The sequence below is a fragment of the Perna viridis genome, chromosome 2 (genome assembly GCF_037379345.1).
Source record: "Perna viridis isolate PV_CMFRI_1.1 ecotype Kerala chromosome 2, ASM3737934v1, whole genome shotgun sequence".
In the NCBI taxonomy this organism is placed as follows: Eukaryota; Metazoa; Mollusca; class Bivalvia; order Mytilida; family Mytilidae; genus Perna; species Perna viridis.
In genome coordinates, this window is record NC_142446.1 from 59,286,037 (window position 1) to 59,313,751 (window position 27,715).

The 27,715-nt window shown below is 32.2% G+C and overlaps 2 protein-coding genes across 4 annotated transcripts in view; one reads left to right on the forward strand and one right to left on the reverse strand.

Annotated features, from left to right (window-relative positions):
- Nucleotides 1–15,254, forward strand: part of LOC148626278 (uncharacterized) — a 73,129-nt gene extending 57,875 nt beyond the window's left edge. For all 3 annotated transcript variants that reach the window (XM_088570157.1, XM_088570154.1, XM_088570155.1), the window contains exons 18-32: nt 229–435; nt 1,648–1,841; nt 2,603–2,902; nt 3,667–3,891; nt 4,357–4,494; nt 5,171–5,306; nt 5,935–6,121; nt 6,444–6,565; nt 7,750–7,961; nt 9,567–9,920; nt 10,125–10,219; nt 10,620–10,754; nt 11,600–11,910; nt 12,706–12,867; nt 13,118–15,254. In XM_088570157.1, coding sequence (XP_088426283.1) covers nt 229–435; nt 1,648–1,841; nt 2,603–2,902; nt 3,667–3,891; nt 4,357–4,494; nt 5,171–5,306; nt 5,935–6,121; nt 6,444–6,565; nt 7,750–7,961; nt 9,567–9,920; nt 10,125–10,219; nt 10,620–10,754; nt 11,600–11,910; nt 12,706–12,867; nt 13,118–13,184 — 2,845 coding nt within the window. In that variant the 3' untranslated portion in view covers nt 13,185–15,254. The remainder of the gene's footprint in view (nt 1–228; nt 436–1,647; nt 1,842–2,602; nt 2,903–3,666; nt 3,892–4,356; nt 4,495–5,170; nt 5,307–5,934; nt 6,122–6,443; nt 6,566–7,749; nt 7,962–9,566; nt 9,921–10,124; nt 10,220–10,619; nt 10,755–11,599; nt 11,911–12,705; nt 12,868–13,117) is intronic.
- Nucleotides 15,255–19,026: 3,772 nt separating this feature from the next.
- Nucleotides 19,027–27,715, reverse strand: part of LOC148626279 (leukocyte tyrosine kinase receptor-like) — a 112,875-nt gene continuing 104,186 nt past the window's right edge. The window contains exons 21-27 of the mRNA XM_088570160.1: nt 26,931–27,072; nt 25,735–25,835; nt 25,414–25,506; nt 24,768–24,869; nt 24,273–24,407; nt 21,842–21,932; nt 19,027–19,920 (exon numbers count right to left, since the gene is read on the reverse strand). Coding sequence (XP_088426286.1) covers nt 19,660–19,920; nt 21,842–21,932; nt 24,273–24,407; nt 24,768–24,869; nt 25,414–25,506; nt 25,735–25,835; nt 26,931–27,072 — 925 coding nt within the window. The 3' untranslated portion in view covers nt 19,027–19,659. The remainder of the gene's footprint in view (nt 19,921–21,841; nt 21,933–24,272; nt 24,408–24,767; nt 24,870–25,413; nt 25,507–25,734; nt 25,836–26,930; nt 27,073–27,715) is intronic.

The window sequence follows — 27,715 nt, forward strand, 5'->3', positions numbered from 1 at the left end:
TTTGAAATAACATCAAAGCCTGGAGTGCACACTTAAGAATAACTTGCTCTGCATCACATGATTTAGATTATTTTTTCATTGACTGAAAAAATATGAGAGTCATTCCTTAAATGGTTAAAACTTAGTTTCTGTTACCCATCTGTTATCTCTTAAAGTTGTTAACATAATGTGATAATTGGCCAGTTTTTTACACCAACAGCTTGCTTTAATAGATATGCTTCCTTTCAGGTGTTTGGTAGGAGATCTCTTAGGTTTCCAGCTTCGTCCTGTATTTGTTAACCCAGAGGATGTGTATTGTCACATGTATCCTGCAGCCAATCAGAAAATTGCTGAAATTAATTACAAGGTCATGAACTATTACAACACACTAGTGTCAAGGTCGTTTGTAGTCTATAGTGATGGTAGTTGGACAACATCAGGGAAGCTAGATACAGGGTAGGTCAAGACTGTAGGCATTGATTTTGTTACCTAGTTTCAAATATGAAATATGCCTGCCTGGCTTTTGAAAATAAAAGTTTTTTTTCCCATTTTGTGTTATAATATACCTTATCCAAATTGCTCTGACTTTAAAACATTATTTTTTTAATGAGCTTTAGGTTTTATGCATTTAAATGAAACTTATATTTTTTTCTGTTTCTTAGGCATTGAACTTAGGCACTTTAAAAGATGTTTTTCATATAGTGAGGTCAATATTAATTTTTTGAGTCCAGTAGCCACCTGGGCTCCTAAACTATAAAATTAATTTGCCCAGAAAAAAAAATTGGTAGCCCATACTTTTTCTGACAAAATTTTGGTTTGTAAAAAAACTTGTTTAAAGGTATGAACTATTTGTTCATTGTTGAAGATCCTCATCCTCAAGATGCAGAACAGGAATAAAAGCCCTGTTCCTTGATAATTTTTATTTTTTTCACTGTATAGTGTGATTCGTTGTCACAGACACACACATTCACTCTTTTACTCTATAGCCTCCCTATTTATGTGCGTCATGGAAAACCTTAAAATGTGCAGTTGAAGTTAAAAATTTACTTTTGATAATATATCTCTTTCAATGAATTAAAATTATACAACCAATTCATATAATTTCAAAACTTTAATACATGAAACAGTAAACTGAGTATTCTAGAGATTAATTTTGTTCAGATTCTGAACAAATTAATCTCTAGAATATTCAAACAGTCTTGCAAAAACCCCAGAAATAAAATACCACATTTTACGGAATACCCGATGAGGAAATTAATAAGCAATTCTAAATAAGAAACCGACATCGGTTATGAATGATTTCTGTATTTTTAGAACTGGTTACCAATAAAATTTAACTAAAGGCATGATGTTTCCTATCGAATGGTAACCAGTTAAAACTCCGACTGCAACTTTTGTTTACAAAATTTTTTTTTGCAAATGCCAGCTGGGCTACTAAAATAGAAAAAATGATTGCCCAGGCACATTTCTGGTCGCCATTGACGGATGGGCGACCAATAATTTTTTCCCCTGGAACACCTTGTGAACCTGTAGAAATAGACATTTTGTTACATTTTCAATAATAGTATTTGGGTAAATGCTTGTTCAACTGAAAATTGATTAAGAAGATAAAAACAATTTTCTGTTAGCTTACCTTTAGAAAGTAGCTTTCCAGTTTTGTATTTTTAGAGATGAGATAGTTGACATTGAGGTAGATTCCAAGGTCAGACAGATCCCTGACTTTATCAAAGTGTTAACGGGGAGAAAGGAGATAGAAGCAGGACAATACAAAAGTCATACTGCTAGTGTGTCTACCCTGTACACTGAAACTATAGGACTGTGTAGGCCTGATCTACCATTCAGCACCACTTCTGAATCATTTGGTAAGGTTATCAGGATAGGTGTAACTTTCCACTATGGTTGTGTATGCTCTTTCTTTTATTCCTTGTTGCAAAATAGTTTAAACTTTCATACCCTCGCTCCAAAGGAGAGGGGGTTTACTGCTTTACCCTGTTCATAAGTTTTTTTCATCACAGCGGCTTGAAATTTTAACACATTCTTCTTATAGGTATGCCCAGGGACTTTATATTACTAATATACACTCCATGGTATGCCGAATGGTGGGATCCATTTTTGGCAAAATTCAACAACATCTTCCTGTTTACCAAGGACTGTTTTCCTTATATCTTGATTGAAAGTGGCCTGATATCACTAGTGAGCCATCACTCACAGATTTCTTGTTTAACCATTTTCATTGACCACTCAACATATGAAATGTACAATTTCCAGGCAAAAACTCTAGAATGAATTACTCTGAAAGTACAATTGTTTGTGGGGTATCAATTTTCATGGTTTTCGTGGGTAGGGAAAAGGAGATTTCCATTGATATGTGTACTAAACACCTCAAAACCATGAATTCAAAAATCCATTAACAAGTGTTTATTTTTTAATCCAAGAAAATTGGTATCCACCAATTAAAGTACTTTTACAGTAAGAATTTTCTGAAACAAAACTGTATCAGAGTCATTCCTATACTCAAATACCTATTAAGTACAAAAGCATGAATGTGAGTGAGTATGAATACTACTCATAATAGCGAAAAAAGAATGCAGCTTTGAAAATGTTCTCACTATTTCTGTTTCAGCTAAGCACTCCTGTGATGATGAAGTTCTCTCTAACCTGATTATAGCTACTGGGTTAGATGAACCATTTGTCAAATTCCCTGGAAAAGTAGATCATATCCATGACAACTATACATACACTGTTTCTTCAGAAGATTCAACCAACTTACCAAATATGAAAATTACTGTTAATCGAAAGAAATCTCTGCTGGAGTCACTGTTTCCAATGGCAACATTACAGTTTGAGAACCTACTTGGAAATATATCCCATAATGCAACTCATTGGGTTGTGAATTTGACTGGAAGAATTGAAAAATGCCCAGGTGGACATTTTTAAAAAAAATTATGTTCCCTTTAGATAGTAGAAAATTTATTATTTACTTAGAGAATACATATCCATTAAAAATGAGTCAATATTTTTTAGAATAAAAACCTTAGACACCATATTAATACACATACTTTCAATGTGAGACTGTATTTGTAATTGGATTAAGTGTTCTTCTGTTTATTTTTCACAGTTTTGGGAGATTTAAATGAAACTTTTAGGAAATGATTATTTGGATTTAATAATTAAAAAAAAAAAAAAAAAAAAAAAAAGAATCAGGGTTCCCATAAGCATGACATAGACATAACTATGATAGTAGGGATATCATTTTGTATCTGTGATTCCTTCTTTACTGCTGGATAGATTTTATGAAATTTTGAGGAAATGGTAAGTTGATGCCATTGTGCACATGGGATTTTGATTTGTTTATCTAAATGAATGAAGGGTTACCATTTATAGTGTAACGTTGTCTTCAACATTAACTCTGATAGGTTTATGATTTTTGTTTAGGCTTTATTTTGACTAGAAATTTGACATGGACTAAAAAGAGAAGCCTGTTCTGTGTCTTCGAAATCTTTTAACATTTTTTTTTTAATTCTACCTTTAATCTGACTAAGGTTTGAGTTTATATCAAAATTTAAATTCTGAGGAACATTTACACATTCTAGTTTCAAAAATTGATCATTGCTTTTTTTAGTGTTGGAAATGTAATAAAGTTAGCATGATGTTGACAGTTCATTTAAATACAATCATTTATTTCAGGTGTTTTGGGTATCAACTTAACAGATCCTGGTTACCCAGATGAACCTTTGTACCAGTACATGATAGAAGTCACATGCCCAGAAAAGTTTGATTTGACCTTTGGTTTACCTACTGGTGACAAGCCTTTCCTCAACAAAGAAGTTGTTCTTAGTGTCAAGGACAAAAAATATATGCATCAACTATTTGTGTTCAAACCAGCTTCAAAGAAAATATACTATACTCAAGGTGAGAGAATATTGTATTATTGCAAAAAAAAAAATGAAATTTCAGCTTAGAAGTTGATATATTCTCAGGCCATATAAATATAGAGGGTTGTACAGAGCTTTTTAAGAACTAAAAGCGAAGTCATTTTAATTTAGGGTTATAATTTGCATTGAAAGAATGATAAAAGGCTATCAAATGCACTGATTTCAATGTGTTATAAATTACAATGTGTATTGAAATGTGTGCAAGGCCCTTTTGTTCTAAAACTTTCATACCAATTTTGGACCAGCTGAAATCAGGCAAAATTGAAGAGTGGTCTACTCAGATATTAGAGAGTTGGGGAACAATTTGCATCTTGTTTTGCTTTGCTTAAAGTTAACAGATTTCAGTAGGATTTTATCAAAAGATAGTGTAAGAACCCCTAATTTAGCTTTTTTATAACTCATTTTAGACCCTTGGTAAGCTGTTTTCTTTCTTGGGTTTTAGGGTCAACAACAGGACAGATGGCAGCCTCAAAAGACCCACAGAAACCATCTCATTTCTCCATACCATTTATAGCATCTGTAGTGGGTGTTGTCATGTTACTACTGTTTATAACCTCATTTGGAATGATGGTTGTATTTGGTAAGTTTTTATACTCTGCCACACAAAGTAACAAGGTCTTAAGTGATAATCGCCAAAATATGACATATTCCATCTGTCTGTCCCTCGCCCCCAGTTTCCAGACAGTTACTTATAGATATATCATATGATCTATAATCAGGCAAATTTTGAACTTCAGTGTTGCTCGGATTATTAACACTAAAGTATTGGCCATTTCAAGTTGTTTTTTGTTTTTTGTTTTTTTTTATGATGAGTTATCTTTCATTGAACAATGAGAAATTAGAGTTTGATCTAATGTTACTATGTGATAATTTTTAATTAAGCATGTGTCCTTGGATATTAACTACAACACAACACAGAAGGGTAAATTTAATGTCCCATTAGATGTCCTTTTTGAGACACTATTATTTTGAAGAATGTTGCCTATTATAGGTAGTATTTTAATGTTATATTAAACTTGGCCTGCTCAGATTAATACATGGAAATCCCTGTTGAATTAGTGCTTTTATTATTATACACTGGTTATATTGAATATTTCTGTCTATCTACAGGTCAGCCAACTAGTGATGTGTTAATATTTATTATTATACACTGGTTATATTGAATATTTCTGTCTATCTACAGGTCAACCAACTAGTGATGTGTTAATATTTATTATTATACACTGGTTATATTGAATATTTCTGTCTATCTACAGGTCAGCCAACTAGTGATGTGTTAAGATTTAACTGGTGCCACCTGGTGTTGATGGTTGGTTACATTTCCTTCCAGTTTCTCTTTGCCATTTGTGCTTCTATGACTGTGTTTGTTTTAGTGATTGTGGCTGTAAATAGGTAAAAAAAATAGATTTTTTTTTAATAATTTTACCCTGCTTTTGAATTGATTAAAGTGAGCACGGGAAATCTTGTGTCAAGATTCACCAAATGTTTTATGCAATTTCTTTTGATATGGCTAAATATTTTAGTAGTTTTAAATTTGTGCATTTCTCGGGAAAATGAAGATTTTAGTCTAATTAGTAGGGTTTATCTTACCCATCAAAGCATTGAAAATAGATATATTAACAGTCAAGTCTGTCTAAACTTGACCCTGAATAGATTGTTAACTTGCATGAAGTGAATTAAACAGATCAATTAAGACAGGTTGTAAATGTATTAATTTTTGTGGTCTACTAATTTTCTCTTGGTACGCCTTTGACGAAAGAGCTAAAAATAATAATAAACACGAAATTATTTTTTAACACTATGAAACACTTTTCATTTTTTTAAGTGCGAAAATTGATATCCACTGATATGGTCACTTGACAGAATCCGCAAAAATTAGCAACTGTGAAAATTAATACTTTTATAATTGTCTGTGAAATGCATTAGTCTTGTAAGTCTTCTGTCTTTACCAATATAAATGCCTGTATTCCAAAGACAAAAAAAAGCAATTGAGTAAATGCCACTTTGAATTGATTTGTAGTGATACAACAGCTTTCTTGAAGAACTACCAACAACAGAGATCTGTGAAGTCAGCCTTTACTCACTTAGAGATGGACCACATGGAGAGATATCTCAAGACAGAGATACAGAGACAGAACTCAGCAGCTAATCTCAGTAAACATGAATGTGATCAGCAAATGTTGATCATTATAGAAAACCTTAATGAGGTAATCAAATATTGTTATTTATGATATTATTAACAAGTATAGAGTTTGGTCTTATATGTAAACTTGATAAAATCTAGATGAATATTTATGTAGATACACAAGGCAGCTTGAAGTTTGATACAAGCTAAAACATTTGTACTTGTATTTAGATATGTTTATTGACAGATAAAAATTAACCGTACTAAAGTTTGAAATCATCCAACATGAACTGAGTTAGCTGAAGTTAGGATTACTTGAATAGATGATGATATAACTTACTGTTTACTCCCATTATAAAGTATTACCTCTAAAAAAATATTATTCTCTTCCATAATTCTTATAGCTTCAGAAGGAAATAGAGAAGAATATAACGGATGATATAGAGAAAAAGGATATTAGAGGATTACTATCAAAACAGATCACATCTTTGTCACAGAAGTTTGTAAATAATGTTGCCGCATTTAAGTAAGTGTACCATATTTTCAGCTTTTACAATTACCTTATTGTTCAATAATTCAGTTAGATGTCGCTGTTTCTGACTACTGTCTGTTTAGTTAACTTGTTATAAAATGAAGAAAAAAAACTATTGCCTTACATGATTTATTAGTCCGCTAATGGGGACTTTCATTGAAGGGGACTTTAGGATTGTGCTCTGTCCATCTGTCCATCAATTTGGCAAGTCAGTTTTCTGCACTTTTTTTCTCATGCTTACTATTAATATATGATACATTGCTTTACCATGACAAGTTACAGATCTAGTTCACACTTTGTTTTGTTCTGCTGATTTTATGCTGATTTATGGTCCTTTGACTTAGAAAGTAAATGCAAAGACTCAGTTATCACTTCTTTTTCCTCATGCTTTTTGATGTAAGGTAGATATTTTTTATCTGTAACTTAACCATGACAAGTTACAGTTCAAGGTTGAATTTTGTTCTCGTTCATTTATTTTCACTGAGTAATGCCCCTTAGACTTGGAAAATTAATGCAGTTTTCCACACTTTTCTTGTTAACAAATTATGCATGAATTTTGCATTCTGTTCTCTTCGACAAAAATTTCTTCCAGTAGGGGACTTTGTATTTCCATGTGATACTCTCAAAATGCTTGTAGAGGTTATTATAAGAATAAAACAATGTAGTATGCAGTGAGTAAAGTAATTACAATCATACATTCAGACCTGATTTTAATAGTGCAAAAAATCCTAAATAAGTCATTGATAGGAGTCGTGGTAGAAGTTTTCTTCAGTTCAGGAATAATTTTTTTCCTCATGAATTTAGTACTACCTGGTCAAAGACTTAACACTTGACATCATGGTAATTTTATTTTCATAATTCTTGGAATTTACTATGACATTACATTGGTGTCAAATCCAAACCCAACTATTTTAACTCGTACATATACACTTTTAGTAACCCATTTTTTATGTTGAAGATCTGGCTTGGCTCTCATACTAAAACCATTTGTGGTATAACGGCCACCTAAACAACAATCAGTTTGTTTCATCAACACATTCTCATATGATTAGAATAGAAGTGATATTCAATTGAAATTGAACTCTTGAACATATAATTATTCTATGCTTCATGATTTGTATTATGTGATATTTATTTCATGTCATATGAATAAAATGAAAATTGTTCTATTTATGTAGAGAAAGGTTTGATAGCTACACTAAGTTTATGGGAAAAAAATTTTCTACTGACTTAAAGAAAACATATCGAAGTATTGAGAAAAACAAATGGTTAGCAACTGCTCAGTTTCTCAGAAGATCTGTCAAAAATGTACGTGACCTGGAGTTCTTACCAACAAGGCCATTTACTGAGTGGCTTGGAATACAGGAAGATTTGACTAAGTTGGCTTTAGGTAATTTTGTTTTAAAAATTCTTTGCTAATAAAATTTGTAAGTGACTTATTGGAGTTCAGGATAGACTTTGTGTTACTTGCCTATGGCAGCACAGAGTTACAAAATATGTTAAATGAGTTTCAAAATACTGTGAACAGTGGTATTTACTAGTCAATGCCGACAAAACAAAAATACTTTTATTTTCATAAGGTGCAATAGCAAATAGCCTCCATTTTACTCTAAATGGTAAGGAAGTTGAAATTGTAAAAGATTACAAATATCTTGGTTTATATTTCGCTAAAAATTCGGTTTGAAAGTTATGTATGGTGTATTGAGAAAATCTAGACGAAACAAGCTATCAATAGTTTGGCAACTAGACATTTTGATAAATGCATTGTTCCTATATTACTATATGGCTCTGAGATTTGGACATTTGAAAACAAAGACATTTTAGAGCGTCTACATTAAAAATTTTGCCAAAAAATTTTACATTTAAAACAGTCAACTCCAGACTTCATTGTATATGCCGAGCTGGGACAATATCCTTTAGAGGTAACAGCAAAGGCTCAATTGGTATATTTTTGGGGTAGCTTTATATCAGGGAAACACAGCCAAATATCTACTGTGAAAGTACTTTAATTTGTGGATACCAATTTTCGTGGATTAGGAAAGAAATGCAAGTTCTTGAATTCGGGGTTTGGAGGTTTTCAGTATACACATCGATGGACATCTTCTTTTCATTGGGAACCAAAATTCATGGTTTGGCCTACCCACGAAATCCACAAAAATCGGTACCTCACAAACAATAAAACTTTCACAGTAGTTTGTTGTACAGGCTATAATAATTAACTATATAATTGTGGTATTGACAGTGGCTGTCATTTATCAAAAACATTTTAGACAACTGTGGTGTGTCTTATTTATGGAATATGCAATATGCAGACAAAGGTGTTTCAAAATATATTGAGCAGATTCTTAAAGATCAGTTCGCTCATTTGTGATTATCTCAGATAAACGAATCGCCAAAATGTCTCTGTTGTAGACTATACAAAAAAAAAGGATCAATTTGAAAAATATCTTGAACTATTACCAGATAATTTGTTATTTACATTATGCAAATTTAAATGTGGTAGTCACCGTTTGCCAATTGAGACAGGAAGGTGGTAGGGTGCTCCAAGGAATGAGAGAGACTGTCAACTTTACAACTCGAGTGACATTTTGTGGCAAATTACATTCTATCTTGAAAATATTTTTCTTTTGATAGGAAAAAATTACTTCCTGGGTATTGTTGGAAAAATCCTCATATGTTTAAGTTTGGTAATCTGTTCAACACAACAAATATCATAATTTTAGAAAAATTAAGCAAATTTTTAAAGTTGATAAATATGAAAGTCAGTCATCAGGGTTAATCTTCTTAATTTATTAAGTATTGTATTTTTCAGGCATGCATATAATTGTTATACATTATTGTATATATGTTTCTCTTTAACTATGTAATATGTAGTTTATGAGAATTAAGTTACTCATTATTTGGTGTTCTGATTTGATTTACAGCAAATAACAATCTTATTTTTCCTATTAATTACTTATTAATTTATGGTATGTTTGATTTTATTTGTTTTCAGATAAGCCAGTTCCAGTTGTAAAATACCCAGACTTCAATGATGTATTTATTCCACCTGCAAAACATGTAGATTCCAATAGAGGTGACCATAATCAAAGTCAAGAAAGCGAGAGAACTCATCAATACCATAATTTATGGGTTACTCCTGACATGGCCTTACCAAGCCAAACACAGAGTCAGAAAAGTGACTATGAGGAAGAAGACAAAAGAAATTATGATGGATATTTTGTGTTTTTTGCTCTGATGGTTGTTATAGATGTGATTTGGTTCCTCCATAGGATGTCCAAGGCAGTTGGTGTGTGTAGTCTTATACTGTATGGTTACCCTATTTATGTGGATATTAGAGAGAAAACAGGTATGTCTTTTGTTTATTGTATGCCCTCACCTACCCTGCTATTGGTTTTTTTTCACAAAAGCCAAATTAAGCTTTTTAAGATTTGAAACTTTTTGTGTCTTCATTACCCACAGTACTCATTATTTACATTTGTTACTTAAAATACATACTTGTTGAATCTTTATGATATTGTATCTATTAAAGACATCATTATTTCCTCATTAGATTCCACACAAGACAATGAAGAAGATGGCAGTAGAAAGCGTAATAGATGGTTTAAATCTGGTTTCTGTAAAAGTCTAAAGAAATTTCTTCTCAAGGTTAGTTCTCTTCAAATGCTCACAATGCATTGATGAGTTTATACTTTTTTTATGTTAGAATTTTCCTCTGTTTTTTTTTTAAAGAAAATGGAAAAAGTAAAAACTGTTTCAGTCATAATAGGTGAGTCAATTTTGAAAAAATAAGAAGCATTTTTCTCCTATATGTACATGTTCACCATCATGGTAGAGTATATATTTGTGGAATGGTTGAAAAATTTTTGAATAATTGTGAACCATTATATTATCATATAATCTTGAGAGAAGCCAATCAAGTAATTTGGTAAATTATTATACTTGATTTTCATTGAAAAAAAATGTACCAATATATTATAAGTTAGTTGTATAATATCTCGCAGCTTTTAATAATATGATATTTGGTTTTTTTTTTTTTTTATTGTAGGCTTTAGTCAGTATGTTTGTACCAAAAGTGATTGCCACCATATTTGTGTGTTTGTTTATTTACATGTTGTCCATGGCAACCTTTCATTTTGTAAACAGAGAAACATTCAGTTACCTTGGATACTACAATAATATGGTATGTTTGACATAAAAATGTGTTTTATGAAGTAAATACTTCAAATATTTTAGTTTAGTTTACAAAGGAAAAAATCCGGAGTATTTTGCCCCAAATCATATTTCCTTCACAAGTTATTTTGCCCCAATACCCATACAATCCAGGCGCAGATCCAAGGACTGGCATACCGGGCATACGCCCCCCTAAATTGAGAAGAAAAAATTTTTTCACCACAAATTGACCCCATAATATTTTTTGCCTTGCTTTGCACGGCATTTAATTCAATTAATGCCCCCCCCCCTCCCCAAACTCAAATCCTGGATCTTTCTTCAAAACTTTTAAAACAGTCTAAGTTGGGTCTCTATGACTTCTAACAAGCTGATTTATATTTGCCAAATTCATGTATCTGTCTGTACACGAATTGATTAAATGTGTGTGTTTTTTTTCAATGAAAAGAGACTGAACTTTAAGTTAGTGGATCTTGAGCTCTGCACAACATTTAATATGTAGAGAAATGACTCTCTATAGATGAACAGATAAACAGGACTGATAATCATTCCTACTATGTCTAGTAAGACATGGATTTACTCAATGAACTTCTGAACTTTTGACTTTTAACTTCCCAGCCAATGGCTTGGCAATATCTCACTTTGATTCATAGGAGTCATCACAAATTCATTATAAAGTGACATATTGTTTTTTTTTTTTTTCCATAGTGTTTGATCTTCTACAAGTAGATGAAAAAGGAAAGACAATATCAAAGACTTAATGAATTTAAATTTATAATGCTTATTTTGATATAAACTCTGTTGTAGAAAAATATTCATCTATCAAACAAACCTGTTTTTTTGGGGGGTTTTTTTTAGGATGACATGTTGAAGTTAAATGAGAAGTTTATAAATAGACGTTTAGAAACCCATGCTAGTCGAATCAATCTTCTACAATATCCAGCCTACCAAGAGCTATCAAACATGTATATACAGCGCCACCTACAGCTGTTCAAATCCAGCGAAACTCACCTGCATACTATCCACTCATCACATGCCTCTTACTACTGCAACTACCTGAAATCATTAGATGTGGCTGCCAACTGTGACCTAATTTTGACCTCTGACATTCCAGAGGTTTATGTGTCTGCATGTCAGTTTGAGAAAATCAGTGCTAGACCATACCTAAGGTATGTTTACAAATACAAAATGATTGCAGTGACTGGCTATTTATTGCATTACATATCTGTAGGCACCTTTTTATAAGACATCAACTTGCAAAGGCAAAGATATATGTACTGAATATCTGTATCATATGCCATATCCATCTGAGACCTCTATATCACCCCAAGGGGCACCAACCTGCAGGGTGATATAGGTAGAGGGTGGATATGGCATGTGATACAGATTTTTACATGTCATGTTCATTATATCATATATTTTAAGCATACTTCTGGCGTGTCTGAGTTATGATGTAATATAGGGTATGCAATATAGGTCAAGGAGTGTGATATAGGATATGCAATATAGGTCTAGGGGTGTGATATAGGGTATGCCTTATATGTCTTGGGGTGTGATATAGGGTATGCAGTATAGGTCTAGGGTTGTGATATAGGATATTTGTTATAGGTCTTTGGGTGTGATATAGGGTATGCAATATAGGTCTTGGAGTATGGTATAGGGTATGCCTTATAGGTCTTGGGGTGTGATATAGGGTATGCTTTATAGGTCTAGGGGTGTGATATGGGGTAAAGGGTATGGGGTTTGAACAATCACTCATAATGCCTATACAAAAAGGGTGTATTTCATTCTAAGTATATGATATGATAGATATTTTTTTTTTTTTACCTGGTAAAGCACTTTTAAATTCTGTTGTTTTTCTTTTAAATCTTATGTATTCAGATAGGGAAATATGTGGAATGTTTTTAAGACACAATAACAATACCAAACATACATTCAATTTGTGTCTCTTGCTTCGGTTTCAGGCATACCACACCAGAGACTAATATCTCAGATCTGCAAATGGATGAGTTCCTGTTCAGTATCAGGAAGTTGATTGAAGATACATGTTATATTGTTCTGATATTCATGTCTGTTGTCATTATTAAAGAATTGCTTGGGACTGTCATCTGGTTGTACATGAAGAGGTATGGTGATCTATCAGTAAACATGCAGTCAGACTTAAAAAAAAAATTTGTTTTGATTTTTTTTTCTTGAAAGAAGATTAGTTTCCCCTTTACATCTGTCAATAACTCAATATGTCAAAAGTACTATTTGGGACTGTCATTTTATTTGGTAGTTTATATGTTACAATATATATGGAAGGTCTATATCTTTTTGTTGATTTTGAATTATGTGTTCGATCAGATGGGGTCAATAACTTCATTTTCATTTTAGATCTGGATTTATTAACCTAAGAATTATCTTTGAGGCTGATGAACCACCAAATGCTCCCAACAAGTGAGCTGAATACCCCCATGATGCTTCATCCTGACAACAAGGCCTCTGTAATCAATAACAGTTTCTAGGAGGTGACAAAGTTGTGATTAATGTGGCTGAACTGGTCAGAGTTTGGGGAGAAAGTAGTGATATAGATATGCAGTACAAAGTTGTATTTGATATTATTTGATAGTTTAAGATGAAGATAAATTAATTATGCATGCTATTAATGATAACTTTCTTTTTTTATCCTTAAAGCTTTTAAGTACTACTTAATTCCTTAAAAGGTGAAGCAATTAAGATCAAATACAGGACTCTAAAAGTTCTACTGCTGTCTGTTCAAAGGCATCATCAAAGATTATTTATGAAGAAATGATATTAGTGCAATAGTAGTCATAATAACTTTTGAAGTCCTATATCTGAACAAGTATTTTTTTTTTCATGAAATATTTTATGTTCAAGTGTTATAAAGAATGTGTGGATAGTTTGTTATGGTCTCCGTTCATTTAATAGAAGTAGTTTTATTACGATTCAAGATCATTTGATTGGCTTCCATTTTTAACATTATATTGAAAACATGAGATTTTAAAATTTATGTTTTTTTTATACTTGGTATTATTCTGAAGGTATTAACTACTAATTTTGTCATTTCAATGATTGTTTTGTTTGTTCCTTGCTGTTGATGTGGTAAAACCTGTTTAAATTTAACCAATCATAGATATGAGATTTTAATGGTGTAAAGATAAAACATTGAGAAGTTTCAGTTTGTGAAGTTACTAGTACATATGTTAGTTAGGTAAGAACAGTGTTCACTTTGTTTAATTATAATCTATATTCAGTTAGATGATCAGCTTTACATTGTTAGCAACATTCATTGATTTGTTATATTCATTTGTTGTATGTCTGTCATGGCTTTAATGGTGCATTTGTTTGCTGTTTGTAAGTGCTCACTTGTAGAGAATTACAATAATGTTCAGATCATCCTTGTTTTAAAACATCTTCCATGGCTTGTGTTTTCCTGATCTTCCATTATTGATATCGACTGTTCTTCCTTGATGATAGCTTTATGAAATAAATTTTATTCTTTACTTAGCCATAAATATTGGTGGGTATAATTTTTCAGTCTGTTGTGTGTTCCTTCGTTTGTTTGTCCAGCTTTACATCAAAAGTTTGATAATATTCATCACTTTATATTGTGGTGAAAACCACAAGTCTCTATCTGCTTAAGTAGATTTTTACATTTCTTTAGGGAAATGATTGAAAAGTGTGAAGAAGTCATTCAGTAGCTGGTTGAAGAAGTTCTTGTTCATTTTATGTCAAATTTAGAGAAATAGTTAATATGTAAATGGTGTGGAATGTTGTAGCTCAGGGCCATGTCCAGAAAGTTTGTAAGGCTGACAGCTGATGTTCCGCAGGAAGGGGAGGGGGGCATTATTTGCCATTTTTGTCAATTTTACATTTGAAATGGAGTACATGCAATTTTATTTTTCATTCCTAACAAAATCAAACCATTATGATCAACAGAAATTATTCTTAATAACTGTAGAGGGATAAACAAAGGCTCAAATTATCACTTTGCTTATTATACATGTACATCTTGCTGAAAACTTAGAAGTATATCTTCCATTTCCTATACACCAATATTTTCATTTACTTGCTTTTTTTCCATCTTGTTATATATTTTTTATATACATTATATTAAATATCTTTGTATTAGATATATAGCATTTGTTGCTTATATACATCTTGTCATAAAAACTAACCAAACTTGATTTTCACTTATATTACAGGTTGTATATTTATTTTACATTTCTTTTACAAAGACTACAAGCCAAAACAGTCTTTAAGTTTTATATATCAGATTCTTTATTGCCTCTCTCTTTTTTTTTAGTAACTTTCTACTAACTTAATGAAGCCTGTATAACATTTAAAAGCATTATATGTTTGTATTTTACATGAGGTGATGATTTTCATGTTGAAGGCATTGTTTGTGAGTGTCTATTATATACCAGTTTGTTTTTGTTTTGTTAATTTATTTGATCTCTTCCAACAATTCACTGGTATATGATGTATGCCAATAAAGATTTTATATGGATTTATTGTCATTCTCTTTATAGCCCACACCATGTCCTCACTTTGTGTCTGTGGTCATCTCTAGCTGTTGTCATTTTTGACATTCTTGCTCCATTAAAACTACTCAGTAGATTCAGACTAAATTTAGTCATCAGCCTAATTTGGATGTCTATGTTTAGAAACAAAATGTGTTGATGATGCTCATCTGGCAGCAAGTATCCCCCCATTGATAATTTATTGGACACTTTGCTTAAAATCACTTATTTTCAAGCTCCATCTCAAAAACTATGCAAGAGAATGATAAAGATGACTCTCCCAATTCAGCTTGAAGAGCTCTACAAATATCTTCATTTAGTCAGAGTTATAGGACAGAAGCTTATTAGAGTTATTGCCCATGAAAGTGAAAATGATGTTTTTTTTCCAGTTTTTAGCAAATATCTTGAAAAACCATAATAGATAGTAAAAATTTTATTTGATAGAATGATCCCTCTGTTACACTCCTAGAGACATTTCGGTTTCCTGCACGCACAGTACCCAAACACACAATAAACGAACACTTTTATCCTGTGTTTGAATGAACGCTCCTAGCGTGGGTTTCAATACACGATAAACGACGGCTCCCAGTGTGCGTTTAAACACTCGATAAAAGAACCCTCCTAGCGTGCGTTTAAACGCACGATAGACGAACGCTCATATCGTGCATTTAAACACTCAATAGTCGAACGATGAAAACTATTAAAAAATAACAAATAATGAAGAAAGAAAAAAAATAGAAAATATAATTAATGAAAATATATCATTTAATAATAGCAAAAAATATATAAATAACAATTGAATCAAGGAAATAATCAATGTATAAAAATAACGAATGCTTAGATCTATCGTGTTTAAATGGACGATCCTATCGTGCGTTTAAACAAACGCCAAACGATGTGTAAACGCACGATGAACAATGCACAAATGCAAAAATGGGAAATGTGAACATTTCAAGGAGTGCAGGCCTTCACAAGCCTTTATTGGGTCAAAGTTAAAGGCCAACTCCTTATTACAGGTCTTATCCTTTATCAGTAAAAGGAGGCATATTTTGAAATTTTTAGCCAATATCATGAAACCATAATAAAAAGGAAGAAATTTTCAGTTAAATAAATGATCCTAATGATCAGACCTAGAAAATCCCCATGGGTCAAAGTTGTAGGATGATTTCCTATTAGAGTTATTCACTTGGAAGACAGGATATATTGTTTAACCATTATCTTAATGGATAGAAATTATTTTCAATTAATGAAATGATTCTGACTGCAAATTCAACATTTTTCAAAACTGTTTAATAACTTATTATTTGAGTTAATCTTGTTTGACAGAGTTAACTGTTTTTCCCTATCTGAACAATGTCGGCATATAATTATCGAACAATGTCAGCATATAATTATCTTCAATATGTATACAACTGTTTGAACACTATTAAGACGAAAATACAGATAGTGTGGGTTACAAATTACCTCAAGTATGTGATCATTATAGCAAATTGTTATGTTCAGTAGGTAGAAATTCATCTTAAATACTTGTCAAATTTGTCCATAATAGGAACTGCACATCTTCAATTGGAGAGTTCTCGGTGATGTCATCACTTACCTGTGAATTGGTTTTGGTTGGCAAAAAATTCATTGAATGACATGGGCATCAACTTTAAATCATCATAACTTCTTCATATTTTAAAAATAATTGAATAAATTCTTTTGGTTCCCTACACTGCCAATAAAGCTCTTTTTATCCATAAAATTTTAAATAAGTATTCAGTACTTAGACTATATGGGTAAAAAATTAAAAAAATAATTTTATATGAAAATGGAGGTTTACATATTAATATCATTTCAAATTTATATTTTCAAGTAAAAGACATAAATTCACATACAAAATATAAATTATTTTATCTAAATGAAATATTTTACAGAACAAAAATTGGATATAAAATAACAAAGTTAAAATGTTTTGAAAATTGGGATTCTAATCATGAAACTATCTATTGTTTATTTAGTTGTTTATTTGCCAACCAAATTAACACTTAATGATATGCAAATTAGTGAATATAACATCACTAATGAGATTGTCGAACTTTCCTATACGTATACCAACACTTCGCAAAGTTTGAATGTCATTGGTTATAACAGGTTACACAAAATAGGTACCAACAACATACAGTGACAAAAATAGCCAAGTTCAACCTACTAATCAATAATGATAATAATAGGATATACACAAGTTCAATATGTATATAAACACTGCAAAGGTAAAATGATATTGCCTGAATACTTATTGAGTCACAGATTACATAAAGTAGGTACTCTACTTTAGCTGAACGAAGCTTAATTACCAGTCGCAACGTCTGGTAGAAAAATCTAGAAACTTTTAAAAGATTTGAGAGATCGTTAAAAAGATAGATCTAGTCAGGGATGGTTCAGTCCTATCTTTTCAAATTGAAATGTAAAAACAAGATGCACATTAGAACTATAAAGATATAAAAAAAATCGTTTTTTAACTTCAGTGTCTTGTGTTTTCTGGTTATTGTTTTAATATCTCCTGCAAATAAAGTTGTATAGGAAGTTTGGACATCATATTTAGATGTGCCTTAAAGAATGTAATTATCGTCTGGTTCCTGAAAAGGAAGATAGGTCCAGCCTACGGTTACCTTCTAAGCGCAACTACTCCACTTAAACCATTTACGGGAACTAATTGAGATTTGACAGGAAGCTTGGTATCATATGTAGGTGTTTATAAAGGATTTTAGTTATCGTTAAAAAAAACATAGTTGCAAATAATTGCAATTAAATATTCGTTTAAGAAAAACCAGTTTCGAACAGGGAAATAAAACCAGCAAACACCAGAGTTTAGATTAAATCAAAATAATATTTTTCTTCTGTATAAACAACTCAAAGTTTAGACTGTCCCAGAAATTAAAACTAGAAAAATAATTGTGAACGATAACCGTTCGTGATCCCTTAAAAACCAAATAGGAAATACCAAAAGTCACTCTGGTGGAAAAACGAAATAGGAGGTACAAGATGGTATCACGTGATAAAGATGTGTGAAATGTGTCGTCAAATTCTCTTCAGCTACGGATAGAGGATGGATAGTTTCTCTTGGTTGACTTATTGTCCATGTGTTTATAAAGTAGTACATCAAGAAACTCTAAATGTCATTCATATGAAAAACAACAGGAGTTGCACAATGGGGTCATGTGATAATGTTTAGAACTGGGACGGATATGTATAAACGTCTCAGAATGTGACGACTCTAATCGCTACACTACTCCATCGGATCAAATTGATACAGGGAAAATATATAAACGTATAGGGAGGTCTGAAAAATTCGCAGCGATGTCAGAACTGTCAAATTTGTGATGCAAATTTTTGGTCGTTCCCTCCGCGGGACTCGAACGCGTACCGCTGTGACATCTATGGCAACACCGCCTGCAAAAAGTCCAGCGCCCTAGACCACTCGGCCATACAGAAATATAGCTTTCGCTGGCCGGGTCATTCCTCCTCGTAGGATTAATCTAGAGCCGTAACTTAGTACACGATGTATGGTAGTACGGGACAGTTCATTTTAGATGTTATTATGTAGGATAGAGGATAAAATCGCAAATTTGTAACATCGTTGGGAATTTTTCAGACCTTTATATATATATATATATATATATATATATATATATATATATATATATATATATATATATATATATATATATATATATATATATATATATATATATATATATATATACACCACTGGAAAGGTTGTGTCATAATATGTAAGAGATAATTGACCACTGAAATTGACTGACGTTCCTATAAGTTTTCCAAGTTTTCCTCTGTTTACGTAGGAGAATAACAGTAAACGTACAACGAACCAATCGTTTGGCGTTCGAGACGCTATCACAACTAAATTATCTATTCTTTTAATATATATTTAAGGGATGTTCTTAGTATTTTTCCGTTCTCTTTCTTTCATTATCTTTCATTATTGATAAAGCTGATTTTTTATATACTACAAATCTATAATAAAGATTTGCCACTATATATTTTACCAAAAAAAAAAAAACGAACAAACAAACAAACTTGGAAAAAAAAACGGAAGAAAACAATTCTCTGACAGATTTGAAACGGGGCACCGACTGTTAAGAGTAAGCATGATGGTGATCTTTGCGCATATAGTTATGTATACATAATTATTTATAAAATATAAAATATTGTTGAATGATACAGTACTTTCATTCAAAATAAAGAATTACAGTATCAATACGTCTTGAAAATCACATCTATGTTACACTGAATTCCTTTCAGGAAACACTTAAGTTCAAAAAGTAACGTTGAGCATTTATAGTTTTCGTTATGGAAATGTACAAAGGATTTCTATTACACAGATTTCTATCACACAGAGTCACTGGATATAGATTTATCGTAAATGTTTGACCCCAAATTGTCACAAATGTTAATTGAATAATTTAACTGATTGGCCCTGTTTTCATCATCATTGTTGTCGTTCAAAAGGAGTGGTTCAGAAGAAGTACATTCAATAGCTGTTCGATTTAAACTTTCGTCGTCGACTGACGGAACAGTCACTGGCGCTGTAAACGATAGCTTAGGAACTTGGTAAAACGTTGGTATTTTAGCATTTATTACTTCGGGCACCTGAAACAAAGAAGGGTGTATTTACGACCCACTTATGGTATATGAACTAAGTAAGTTGGGATTACTCGCGCGTATTCCCACTTATGAAGTCTTATGTACCTGTATTTTTCATATTTACAAATAAATTTGTCACAAAAATTAAATGTTCCATTTCTATATGGGAGGGTGGACAGGAAGGATGGGGATACGGGAGTTAAGGGAACGGGGATCGGTAGTTACAGGGAACGGGGAGTGAAAAATATGGAAGGCAAGGATTATCGTTGGGAAAAATAACTGGGGTAAAATGAAAGGAGTCGGGAAGTGGTGGTCAGAAGGGTGCAAGGCATTGGTCTAGGGGAGGGAAGCTGGGATGAAATACCCCCTGTCCACCCCTCCTATATTATCCGACCACTTTATATACATCGTTAATGCAAAAAATTATGATCTACACCCATCGAAAAAAACACTTAAATTGACATTTTTGTTCGAATTGGGGTAGAGAATATTTGTCGCCTAAATGACCGTTAAGTATAGTTATTTTTTATAGCCCGGGCACACTTGGAAGCCAAGACGCTACAGACGTTTGGTTTTGTTCGTAAAAGTTAGTTTTTAGGGACAAAATGCCAGTTTTATGCAAGATGGAACCAAATACCTGAAATTCTGAAAATGGCAATGTCATTTTATTTTCATCGCAAAATTGAGAAATAAGCGCCTGAAATAAGCGGATCTGTTGCATTATTCAGTTTTGGAATACATATTTCCTAATTTAAAGCAAACAAATATACCCCGACCTCGATATTATCTGTATTTAACTGTATTTAATTCCCATCCTAGATGAACAGGCGAATACATTTCAATTCATGTCAAACAATTAGTTTGATAAGGAGAATACCGACAAATGCAACAATATCGGTTTCCCAGTTGTCTGACATCCTTTCCTTCAGAAGTAAAATTTTTTATTACAGTGGCTCAAGCGTAATAGGTTTTTGTTTCACTACTCAACGCATTTTTTGTCAGAAACTGCGACCAACACGCGAATATTTTACAGAGCTCACCAACTGACACATTAACTAATAGAACTGGAATATGTCAGCCCATATGTCAAGGTCGTGACTAGGATAACTGAAGACTTCCGGCAAAAAAATTAGTTCCTCGGAAAATTTACTTCCGGGAGCGACACTGTATTTAACCTGGACAACACCAAGTAACATAATTCTGATAAGATTATTTTCTATTATTATTACTGAAGTAGAAAGGTTTGAGTTAAACCCTTCAATTCTTTTTATCAATTTAAATAATTTTATCACGACTTTCAAAGTTGAAGACACTAAAGCGTATATATACATACATCATGTATATTGCATTGCCGGCAGTGCATACTGCTACACGTTCTCGGCTGTTTAACTGATTACTTACCTAAATATTGAGTTACAATTTAAAAGGTTTGACGAAATAAATATCTTAATATCAGTGTTTATTAGTTATCAAAATGAAAAAAAACTAAGGCACCAATACGAAATTTTTATATGTAACAATAAGAAAATCATAGTTATCATTGGTAACTCAATGTTTTATTGATTGGATAAAAAAACAATACCCGGAGTTATACTCCCGATTAACTCTTATTTTTTGTTATTGTATACTTCAATAAGTACATATAATTCTGGGTACTGACATGTAGATCAAAGTCGTCACAATGTCCTGGCGGACAGACATGGAGTGGTCCTATCCGATGTGACCAACGACCTCCAACTGTAAGAAAAATCATCTGTATATGCGGTGCTTGCATTGAACTATATAACACACAACCTTAAAATTATCTAACACAATCTAGCAGAAAATATTAATTGTTTAAGTGACTTGATAGTTTTATCTTGTTTCACCACTTTCAAGATTCGAGGTATTGTATCAATCAGTTAATTTCTACTTCTACATGACCAACCTCTTTAGCTGCTTCTAACATGTCGATCAATTCAGTGAATGTAGGTCTTGTTTCTGGAATAGCAGCCCAGCAGATATACATTAATTGATATCTGAAATACACCAACTATAAACACTGAGACGGTTACTAATTAAAGCAAAGAAGTTTTAGATAGGAGAAATAAATACTGCAATATTTTGTTTATGTCTAAATACTTGTACATTTATTAGTATGAGGGCTGAGATAACCCCCGTGGACCCCCATCCATCAACCAAAATATGTTTTTCAGATACATTTATATCTCCCATTTACGATCGTTTTGTCGTCAAAAAATAAACCGAAACATTTTTGTATCTTTTGGCTACATTTTATACATCGTTGAGGCAAAAATCCATTTTTTAAGTTTTTTATTCTTCGAACTTCTTCTGTCTACATATGTATCATCGTGTAGCCCAATGTCTCAGATTTACAATGGTATCAGGAAAGTTGCGGTAACACTTACGGTATTAAAACGAATAAAAATATACCCCTACCCCACCGAAAAGTCGCTTAAATTGACATTAATACTCTAGGGGTTTTGACATTGAAAACATGTCAATTTAAGCGATTTTTCGGTGGAGTAGGGGTACATTTTTCGCATTTTACCGCAAACCTTAAGTTTTACCGCAACTTTCTTGGTACTATTGTAAACCTGAGACATTGGGCTACACCATGATGTATTTGTTTAGTTAATTCACACATGCTATCCTTGGAAGGCTAAGACTCTCAAACAATTGAGTCACAAAAATCTTGGCTTTTTGACCCAGAGGGGTACAAATATAGGCTTATATTAAAATAGAATCTGATAATATTCTTTGGCGACAAATTGATCCGTTAATGGGAGGTATAAAGGTACCTAAAAATCCACATGAAGTTGATGAGTGGGGGAGGGGTGCACGGTGGACCCTCCCAACCCATGGACGAATTACTGTCATATTGGAAATGAAAAATATGAGCAGGTAGGTTTAGTACATTAATAATTAAAACACCAATACTCAACATTTTTTTACATCGATTATATGCTAAAAATTAACATTTACGTTCATATTGAGGTATTCTTTTCATGGGTAAAGCTGACAATTTTTCATCTAACTTGACTTGGAAAGGTTCAAATATTTATATTTTGAGTTTATTTGAAAGCTAAGGCACTATATAAATGTACTGTATCACACAAAAGCTTGTTCTGAAAAAAAAAATGACATTAACGGGTGATTAAGAAGAAATTCTGAAAATTCCCCTTTTTTCATTTTATATTTATTGTTATCCAAAAGTAAAATCTAAGTACCTGTATTGATTAGATATGCTGGGTACAACATCATTTTAATTATGAATGCCTAAAATATTAATTTTAATGTGTCAGTATGTTGTGAATGAGAATTCTTTTGATACCGAGATCAGTTTTCTAGGGGTAGAGGTAATATTTTAAACATTTTTTTTTAAAATTCTGTCTTAAAAATTAGTTTTTCGTGGTTTAGTTATGTAAACAAATTAAATTATCAATCGAATGATACCAATTTGAGACGTTTTAGTCGAACAATAACTTATAGAGTCAAATTTATGTGACTTTTTGCATTTTTTGATAAATTCGGACTACAAAAATCGCCAAAAGCCATCAAAAGAACCCTAAAAGTTTAAATTGTGACAATAGTATACAGAAAATACCAAATAAACCATTTTTACTGAAGCATAAATACTCTAGGGTTTTTGACATAAAAAAAATATGTCAATTTCAGCGATTTTTCAGTGGGGTAGGGGTACAGATTTTTCATTTTTCTCCAAAATCATAAATGACAAAGTAACTTCCCTGATACCACTGTAAAGCTAAGACATTCGGCAACATGATGATACCTAAATTTGTTTAGTTCATTTGCAGAAGGACTTAGATATTCAAACAACTGAGTCTCAAATATCTTGGCTATTTGACCCAGCTGGGTACAAATATAGGTTTATACTGAAAAATAATCCGAGAATTTATACAAATCAATTCCGTAATGGAAGGTATAAAAGTACCAAAAACGCACCATGAAGTTGATGAGTTGTTGGGGGTGCACGGTGGACCCTCCCAGTCCATGGACTATATGAATTGACATTCTTGCTTAAAACGTTAACAAAATTGAACATGATTTTGTTGTCATCAAAATTTAAAATTCAAATCGACTCTTATTCCATTCCTGAATGATTGATTGATTAATTGTTGGGGTTTAACGCCCGAGCAGCAATATTTCAGCTATATTTAGGCGATGAACATGAAAGGGATGATAAAATGAATATGAAATAATTCCTGAATGATACGATCTAGTTATTTTATGACACAAACTGGTCTTTTCAAATGCTTTTCACAAAGTAAAACTCATCATACAGTAACGACTCGGCTTTTTATGAGGTAATATTTTTCCAAATATAGTTTCCTTACATTATTTGAGGGCACTGTTCTGGAGCGTCTAATCTACCTCCGGATGTGACGTACTGCATTACATCATGGTTCGTTCTCCCGGGGTAGGGCATGTATCCCATTGAAAATATCTCCCACAGAAGGACACCAAATGACCTGTTTTAGTTTAAAGTAAAACATTCTGATGAACATGAATATATTTCACCATGTAAATTTGTCATAATACTAAGTCAGTTACTATCAAATCATCAATTCAAATGAAAACTTTAACAACAGCCATTTTATCGAAGATCATATAAAGCGACATATAGGAAATCGAGCTATTATTGATGTAACTTAAACCAGCTGGCCAAGTATCGTACAATACATGCAACAAAAACTGAAGTATTAACTGAAAAATAAGGTTCATGTACCACATGTACTTACATTCTAAATTATATCAGTAGCATGACTTATCTATCATGTTTTTTGTGGGTGTTTTTTTTTTAAAGATTGATGGATTCTGGATATACTTACCAAACGTCTGTTTTCGACGAAAAAACACCATCTAAAAATGCCTCTGGTGGCATCCACTTTATAGGTAACATAGCTCTGCCACCTTTCTTATAGTAGTCGGATCTGAATTAAAGAAACACGTCGACGTTATATATCAACAGCTGGGAAGACAGTGAAACAGGAGAGTTCTTTCTAAAGTCAAAAGTCACGTGATTTCAAAAGAAGACAATTTGGTTTACTGGTTTACCAAAAATGAATAAATGAATATATTACATTTTGGGAGTATAAGTAGTAGTCTATTCAAATATATATCAATCATTTAAAGACTAGACCAGTCGTAAGTTTCAAACTAAGCTTTGATAAAAAAAATTTTCGCTACTCTAAGATATATAACCATGTGCCAACATGTTAAATGGAGTGCATTCATATAATAATTTCGTCTTCACAAATCTCCATCCATAAGCGTGTTTATTCCTATTTTTTGTCTGTGTTGTAAATAATTACAAGTTCTGTGAAGGTTCTAGAAATATTTTGCATGCACATAACATCCAGTGACACACGTTGCAGTTTTAAATAGGTTAAAAATTTGTCCAGCATGTAAGAGTTTGTAGTCAAGAGTGTTGCTGTATGAACATGATCCAGTACCAAACTTAAACATTGATTTTACCTGTATATGTCTTTAGTCATACCAAAATCTGCAATTTTACATGTTCTGTTTGGTCCTTTGCAAGTCAAAAGACAGTTCCGAGCGGCAATATCTCTGAAAACATATGCAGATGATGATAATATATCCATGGGAAGAAATCTTTTCAGGTGAAATCAATTATTTATCTAAAAGGCATCGATGACTGAGAGACTGAACAAATTACGGAGTGTCCCGAATCCAGGAGTATTAGAACCTATAAAAATCTCAAAGATGGAGAGTACATGTTAAGGATTGCTGCTTTCTTGGTATAAAAGAAAGGTTATAAATGCATCATAAAATCACCTGTGAATGAAATGTTTCTCTTCTAAATGTTGACATCCTCTCGCTATGTCTATGGCTATTGTCATCAAATCAGATGACGTCAAAGTTGTCGATGAACTTTCCTTAAATATAACGACTGATTAGGTAGAGCAATTTCAAAAATATCGAATTTATCAACTGTATTGATATTTCATATTCGTATTTTTTTACTTCACTTTTTGAACTTCACAAAACGTCACAATATTTTCTAGTGTGAAGTGCAATTTGTGGTTAATTACAGTTACGTTTACACACTTCTCTTTACATAACAATAAACATTGATGAAAACTGTATAACGGAAAGAATAAGCAATTGGTACTCCCGGAAAAATAAAATAAGATCGTAACAAGAAGGCTTAAAATATTTCATATGTGCGCGGAACAAGTCAGCATTGAAGGTTGCACTCGTCGACACTCGTATATTTTGCATATTGCCTCTTTTCATCCCAGTATCCAATAAATTTGATGTTATAAAAAATCGAAGATCAGAAACATGTAATAATCACAAAGAAGACGAGTGTGCGATCGCATCATCAGTAAACCATGCAAATTACAACCCATATTGATCAGGAGAGAAAATTCCCTTCATCGAATATTAATATATGTTCTTATCTTATCTAAAAGTCACCCTAGTCACACTTCACTTTCCATTTCTAGTACCGCGCACGAATTAAATTCTCAAGCGTTCTTGGCACGAGTAATCATATTTTGGTTATTCACGATAAACAATTGATTATCGTATTTATTAATATATAGATTTTCTTCATAATTCATTCATATTTTCAACATGAATTTTAAATTCTGTGATTGGCAGATTGACATCAAAGTTGGGATGTTTGGCGGGAGAAAGACCGAGAGTGAAATTACCCAATTTATTTCACAGTATGAAATTTCGAAATTTATTACACTGGGAACATTCGATAAAACGCTGCTATCTATGTTATAATTTTATATAACTGTTAAAGTTGTCACAATAGACATGGCAATTAAGAACCGAACAACCCAGAATCAAATGAGATCAATTTCAGAATTTTTGTTTGTCAGTGCGCCGTCATTTGCATAGAAAATCTTTCAACACGAGAGGTTCCTGGAGCGTAAATTGTCCCATTGATGGTTATATCCCATATAGTGAAGAAATAAAAAAGGGAATATAAAGAAAACAATTAATCCAGTTTATACCTTTTGAATCATCGGTTTAGGTCGACTTTCACGTAAAAACGTCTTCAGATCACCACCTTCCAACAACTCTATTATGATATACCGCGGATGGCAGTTAAAGCATACGCCAATGAATTTCACTATGTTAGGATGATCGAATTTACTGAAAAAGAAAAACTTAACTGATAATATAAGAAACTCAGAATAAAGGTTCTTGAATCAAAAGTTTTACAGCGAGTTGGCTGTGACATCAGACCTTTTTGAACTTGAATAGCCTAAGGAAAATACCAAAGTTGCTAAATGAGTTCATCTGTTGAATTAGTAACAATAGTGCTTCAACTTTTATTCTTGTTGACCTTCATTTTTTGGAGAATTTTACCTTCACATGGAAAAAAAATACCTGTTAGGAGTTATTGGAGTGTGGTAGCATAAAAAACCTCTGTGAAATCTGTGTCAAAATAACAAAGACTATTCTCCCATTTGTTATACTCTCTGGAAGTATATGTTACATCTAATTATATTTTTACAGGAAAATTAGTCATGACACACTCGATCTGGATAATTTGACAATTCTCTTGCAAAAAAAAAAAAAAAAAAAAAAACAATAAACAAATAAACAAAAACAAAACAAACAAAAGCACGAAACAATCATAAACAAAACAAAACAAAAAGAAGCCCCCTCCCTCAACTAGATCCCTCCATGTTAAGTAAGTCATAGTTACACTTTATAATAAATATTTCAATTAAGACAAATATTTAAGTGGCATGACGATCGTACTTTATATAACCAAGTTATCACCAGAAGT